The sequence below is a fragment of the Gambusia affinis genome, linkage group LG17 (assembly GCF_019740435.1).
Source record: "Gambusia affinis linkage group LG17, SWU_Gaff_1.0, whole genome shotgun sequence".
NCBI lineage: Eukaryota > Metazoa > Chordata > Actinopteri > Cyprinodontiformes > Poeciliidae > Gambusia > Gambusia affinis.
The window spans coordinates 6,622,238-6,629,296 of NC_057884.1; the positions used below are offsets into that span (position 1 = coordinate 6,622,238).

A 7,059-nucleotide genomic window follows, 5' to 3' on the forward strand; every position below is an offset into this window, starting at 1 on the left:
AACATAGTTATATGTTTACATTTTGTACAACCCTCATCTTGATTGTTGCTTTTAGGCACAGCTGACAAGCTTCTGTGAGAAGTACAGATTACTTTCTAAAATTTTTTCTTGCACCTCTTGTGTTTAAACTAACTTGATAGCTAAATTTGCTTCCCTTATTAACAACTTCCACAGTAGGGAGTAGGCGTGTTCTAATACGGTTTTTCAGCAATCGCTTTTCAATAGTCTCTTCAAAAACCCCCAAAACAAAACCAGAAAAAACAACAGAATTGTAGCTCGCACAGTCAAATTTCTGAAAATCATCATCATTCTCTCATTGCTTGACTACACAACTTCCTTCCTGAAGACTATTTATATCAAAGGTTTTAAATTTCCTTAAAACTAAAATAAGCTCTTGTGAAGTCTGTATGTAATAAGATTGGAAGGTTGACATTGGAATTAAAACAATGTATCAGAAGCCATCTGTGCACACAAGAATTACAAGACTGATTTTGATTGTTTATGGAGTTTTGTTTCACCATCTTCAACTTTCACTGCTGAATTCGGTGGTTCTGCTTCCTGTAGGCTCACGCTACATAAATGCCCACAAGCAGCTGGGTTTGAAAAGCACCAACTACTCCATTGATTTTTTTTTACATTTTTTTTTTTTATTCCTTGGTGCTCAACCTTTGCTCTTTTTTCCTGTGACTGAAGAGCAACTCATCCTGGTTTCAGTGTAAACATAGTGCAAAAAGGCACATTTTTAACTCCTATGCTGTGATTGCATTTTGTGGTTTTGTTATTACACAGTTGCACTGACATACGCCCGAGGGCTGCAAATAAAGCAGAGGAAGTGTTTTCTAAAAGAAGACGCAGCATCATGTGCAGTTTGTATTTTTGCTCAATCTGGTCTCAGATGTCACTCATGTCTCCACCCTCAGGTCGAAATGTGTTTATTTTAGGATGTAAAAAGACCAGGAAGGGAAGCCCCATAAAAGACTGTTTACAAACAAGCAATGGGGAATCTTAAAGTAGCGGTTTTCACTTATCGTTATCATTGACTGGTCAAGCTTGGAAATTAAACTTTGTGTTCAGAGAAATAAGAGAATTACCTTAAAAAAAACAAAACAAAAAAAAACAACCACACACATGCAAACCTAATGTAAACTTCCTTGTTCCCAAACTTAATCACACATCTGCTAAAGTGTAGCTAGCATGTAAATCTGTCCTCTTACTTTTATTATGTTTATAACTAGTGGTGCACCGATTGCAGCTTTCAGGCCGATCACAGATCTTCAAAAGGCTTGACTTGTCGATTTTGATTTTGGCCAATACCGATTTCTTTTTATATATAACCAACACCATTAGATGTTACAAAGTCACAATAAACCTTCATTTTTCTCGTTTATATATATATATATATTGTACAGTACCCGTGAAACAATACAAACACATTCTGACTGTACATGAGGGAGTTCCTTTAGTGATTTTCAGACCTTTGTGGCGTTAGATAAAATCGGTTTCACGTACAAATATCGGCCAATCAGAGATCACTCAAAATGAAGGAAATCTGGGCTGAACTGTGGAGGAGCTGCAGACATCTACAGCTCTAGTTGAAGCTGCAGAAATCTATTTTTAGTGCACTTAAGAAATCTGACTTTTATTTAAACAAAACCTGCAAAACAGAATGTGTGGAGAAAGACCATCACTGCACGTCACCCCTATGGTGACCTGCAACCTGGTAATCGGCAACCTATAGGCACTCGACATTAAGTCTTTTCATCCCAAATGTTTTCTTGTTTGAACGTAATTTCTACCTTCAACAGTCCTTCGGGTATGAATCAAAAATGAATTTCGGAAGTTGGATGTCGCCAACATCAAAAAAAAAAATAAATAAATAAAAAAATAAAAAGCCAAAGAGCACAACAAACTCTACTAACAGAGCAAAGCAAATCTCATGCTCATCAAGCCCATATGGAATTGAACTGTCTTTTGTTCTGGAATGTGGAATAGAAAGAATAATAGGTCTCATGTTGAGAATATAAACATTTACAGACTTTTTGACGGGGAATGAAAATAATACTACACACATTCATCTGATAAACTTCAAACGGCCTTTACTGGGAGGATCAAACCTAGCTTTTTCCCTTTGGAAAAAAAATCACACTCTGGCTTTAAAGGTAACCTTTCAACAAGACCTTGTGGTGATAAAGTGCTCAGTCCGGTGCAAAAGGCACCGACACGCAATCACTCGCTGTTGCAATGACTGCAACACCAGTCCAGAGTTTTACAACCAACCCAACCAGATTTCATTAGGACAAATTTCATTATCAGTCCAAAAGCCATCTGGCTTTTGGACCTTTGAACTTATCAGGTGTGATCATGTTTAAGCAAGAACCAAAGTCCACAACTAAGAGTAAATGTGGCCAACAATCCACAAAACTACTGAATTGACAAACCACATACCACAGCTCAACTTAGTCAGCCTTTTTTTTTTTCTTTTACAAGTTAAAAGGTCAAGCTTGTCTAAGGCAGGGCTGTGATCATAAGGGAGAAGGGACTGAACAAACGATTACTTCATCAGAAATGCATGAATTCGCATAGATAAAGCAGATTCACTGGAATTTGGGTAATAATTGATTTTTCTTTTTTAAATCATGTGGTTACAGGTCAGATCTCACCCTCTTTAGAAAAAAAGTAGGCATAGCAGATACATAGATTTAAATAGATTTCGTCATCCTCTTTAAAGTTATTGTAATAAATACTGTCGTCAACCCTTAAGTATACCCACATCTAAAAGCTAGTGGTCCTTGAGATTGAGATGAAGGTTCTTTAGCTGGGAAAATATCTAAAACAGAGTGATTCACACCGAAGCATATTCATGTGTTATGATTGCTTAAACAAAGTCCAGACCTGAATTTAATTGAGAATCGGTAGCAAGACTTGAAAGTTGGTGTTCAAAGATGGTCTCCAGCTTAAAATGGTATTTTGAAGAAGAGAAGGAAAAGATGCCAAACTGTATGTGATCAAACCTGGTGAAAACTGGGGATGCACCTATATGAAATTTAGGCCAATATCTAATATTATTTTTGCTTTTATGGCCGCTACCAGATTTCATACATCTCTCTACCCTTTCGACTGCGACAAAATAGTCCACATCGCTTCGACTCAACATCCTATAGTCTTTGGGCTGTAGGTCTATCAAGGTCACGTGACCAAACAAATACCACTTGGCCAATCCCCTTCTCTTTCAGAAAGGCAAAGGGCAACACGTTTAAAATAAACCTCGGTTGTCAAAATGAGTCCAGTTTTACATAGCGGACCGATGCCAATATGTAAAAACAAAAGACTAATATTGGTTAATACCGATGTTAATGTCATGCATCCCAACTGAAAATGTATCCCAAAATATTTGCAGCAGTAACTGGTGTGGTAGCTGATTCTAAAAAGTATTTGCTTGAGGAGGCTGAATACAAATTTATTACTTTTAGATTTTATTCATAAGCCTAAATGATATCTGTGCATCATTTTCCTGTAGGTTTCTAATTATTCACAGGCTACTTTGTGTCGGTCTAAAACAAAATATCCCCATAAACACACAGCGTGGCAAAATATGGACGTGTTCAAGAGACTGAATACTTCTGCAAGGCAATGCATGTCTGATCGTGTACACCGACCTCCTCTGTAATCCTCCTGTTTGAGCAAAAATGCAACCACCATGAAGACAAAGACTTGTCTCCCACTGACTGTAGTGCAATTGCACAATCTGTAACCGGAGCTCAATCAGTGGTGAGTGAGGGAAATTTTTTTTTAAAAAACCAAACATCTCTAATTGTTATCATGAGATCCAGCCACGATAATGAAGACTGGACTGGTACCCAGAATGCAGCAGCAATTCAAGGTGATTCCCTGGAGAACAGCACGCAAACAAAAACACAAGCACTAAATTAAATGTCGCTTTTATGGGTGCATTGAACAGACTGAACAGATGCGAGTCTGTTTTACCCAGTGAGTCGACTGAATGCATTCAAGGGCTCCAAGTCAGCTGCAGAGTCCCTAGTCAGGCGCAGAATTCGGACATTTGTGTGGCAGCAAAATGTCTGACAGTCCCCATTTATCCTGTCGATTCGCTCTGACCTTTTTGCACACAAGAGCCTAATGTGTACCCACCAAAATCTGTTCACCCCTCCGTTCAAGGTATGACCCCAACTTTGTCACGGTCAACAAGTCCAGATAACCTTTGAGTGGGCAAGCACAGTACACTGGTGCAACATGACACCACCAGACTGCAAAACAGTTATTCCTAGTGCATTGAGGCAATTCTCGGGGTCTCCAGTCGGCACCCGATGAGGTTTACCAGGAAGATCTGCCTCATGACTATTCAGTAACCCAAGCCTAATCAGGGAAAATTCATCATCTGGCATATGTCTCTTCAAGGTATTTACTGGAATGTGTGCAGCAGTCTAACAGAAAAACCCCTGGTCAGTAGATCCAAACTCTTTGTTGGCTAAAAATAAAATAACTGATTCCTTCTGTCGTCGGGAATGAGGTATACGTCTTAATGTATGAGATCTAGGTGGAAACATGCAAAGTCAAGATTTGAGAAATTCCAATACAAAGCAGCATTAGGATATTAGCAGAAACAAGCAAATGAAGGATTATTGTTGAGTACTGCAATGACTCTTTTTAATCTTTGGTTCAGTCACCAGTAGATTCCCAGTAGAGGTACACCACAAAGGTGAACGAAATTTGTCCATTTTCAAGTGACCAGTGATCGACTATCCATAAACTAAAAGAAAAAGGTTAAAATAAATTAAAAATCCTATATTTTTCTGACCAGTGAACACATCCTTTTTGCTCCCTACAAAATGTGTTGCAGGACAAAGACTCAAAGTTAGTGATTTTCTGTTTGAGCAAAGTGTTTTAAGTTAAAGTCCGGAGAAGCAAAACTATGCCAGTTTATCCCTAGAAGTAGTGTCTGAATTCTCTAGGAAATACACACAGACACTGCTATTCACATTTGATGCTAACCATTTTAGCTTGTTTTTATGAGCATCCCAATAATAAACATCAATGACAGGAATGCTAGAAAAAAAAATACATATCTGAAACACTAATTCACAATTATTAAAAAGTAATCCAGAATCGGATGGTTAGAGTTTAAAAACAACAAAACTGAGATCAAAAATTGGCCACAAATTTATGAGTGGTGCCTAGTGTTCATCACTTTCACTGATTTTTAGCTTCTCATTCACTGAAATCTATATCAGCTCCGGAAATTAAATACAAGCAATGTGCATGCAACTGTCGACATACATTAACATTAAGATCATAAATGCATGACACTGCAACTAAAATAGCCCGCAAGTATAGAATCCAATCAGTCACTTCACCATGCAATGACACGACTGGATAGATTGTACAGCTTTAAAGAACTCATCAGAACCGGCAGAGGAATTAAATCCGAATACTCTTATTTTGAAACTCAAAACTCAATGAAAAAGTGTGCATATTAAGTGAAAATATTTTTAATTAATTATGCTGGAGGATACCGAGTACATATAAAAGTTGTATAATTTTCCTAATTGGTTTGGCTAGGCGAGGGGTTATTGTTTTGGGAAAACAAACTTTGCTTTTTTAACTAATGCTATAAATATTACAGAACTGACTGAGATTGTTGTTATCAGGATAAACGGGATAATTATTCTCGCCTGATACTAAAACAAACATCAACCGGCGTTAGCAACGTTTGCTAACAGTTACACATTCCTGCTGCCAGCGTGTGAGCGGGGCTAATATAGCATTCGATTAAAAATTAAGTTTTTTTTCTGGGTTTTTTTCGGTTTTCTTCTCCGACAGAAAAGTTGAACATTTTCATATATTAGACTCTCTCCTTTTCCTACACGCTGGCTAATTTTTATATTTTCACAAAAGTTTTGTCTACAAGAGCGCAGCCAGCCTCCTCTGAACGTTTCATATCAACAACTGCTGCTGCTAAACAGCTAGCAGGCTAACGGCTGCTAACTGTCAGACATTTCCAACTCACCTCATGTTTTCCACGTCTCTCCCTCCGCTTTTAAGTAAACATATGGGAATCCCCAGTATGGCCAGGAACATCATCCATGCCACGTAGAAGAACTTTTTAAAATAGAACACAAACGTGCTGCTGGTCCACATCAGGAGTGGAAACAGCAGCAGCAGCATCCACACCGCATCCATAGCGATGCACTGGAGAGACTCGCGGCCAGCCGAAAGCGCTCGCAGGTCGGATGAGGAAGCCGCCAGCTACGGTCCAAGAAGGGCGAAGGGGCGCACCGCGACCCCGACGGACATTACACAACCGGATAGTGTTCTCTTTAATGCGCAAGAGTGAAAGAGATGTTTAGACCGTGGGCAGCACGGAATGAACAGGCACCGCGGCTCATCTGTTGCTAAATGGCATCATGAGGTGGAGTCAAATCGTCATCGGTTTTACTTGCTTTTCTATTTCCGGTTGGTTCACGGCGGACGGGTCAGATGTCACGAGCTACATAATTAGTGTTTTACAGCACAGAGACAGCTGAGTCGCCCGAACGTCCGTCAGCAGATCCTTAACTTTTAGCTGGTTTATTCGAAATCACAAAAACTGCAGGCAGCAGAGCACCTCCTTAATGTTTATTATTATTATTATTATTATTATTATTATTATTATTTTTAAGATCCTGGGCAAAATGCCACTTAAGGGACCCATTTCTACTAAAGTTCACTATATATTTTCCTCTTTATATATTCATATGTTACATTTGGCTTTCACAAATGTAACATTAATGCTAACAAGGAGGGCCGCTGTCCATCCTTCTGAAATGTATCTTTACTCATCAATTTAATCTGCTTCTTAAAACCAAATGCCACAATGTGTAACTATTATTGCTTCCTCTTGTGTGCATCTCACAATACAATGCCAACAGTAAGCTTACATTACAAGTCTGCAAGCATAACTTCTCGACAATGGAGGTTTTCCTACAACCGGTGCCTGCGTTCATCAAACTGTCTGTAAATTCAAGTTGTCTTTGTGCCACCAGGGGCCCCTAAAAAGCCACA

At 38.8% G+C, this 7,059-nt stretch overlaps 1 protein-coding gene across 1 annotated transcript in view; it reads right to left on the minus strand.

Annotated features, from left to right (window-relative positions):
* Positions 1-6,476, minus strand: part of agpat2 (1-acylglycerol-3-phosphate O-acyltransferase 2 (lysophosphatidic acid acyltransferase, beta)) — a 16,449-nt gene extending 9,973 nt beyond the window's left edge. Inside the window, exon 1 of the mRNA XM_044095784.1 lies at positions 6,026-6,476. Within this exon, the coding sequence (XP_043951719.1) occupies positions 6,026-6,198 (173 nt within the window). The 5' untranslated portion in view covers positions 6,199-6,476. The remainder of the gene's footprint in view (positions 1-6,025) is intronic.
* Between the last annotated feature and the right edge of the window lie 583 nt (positions 6,477-7,059).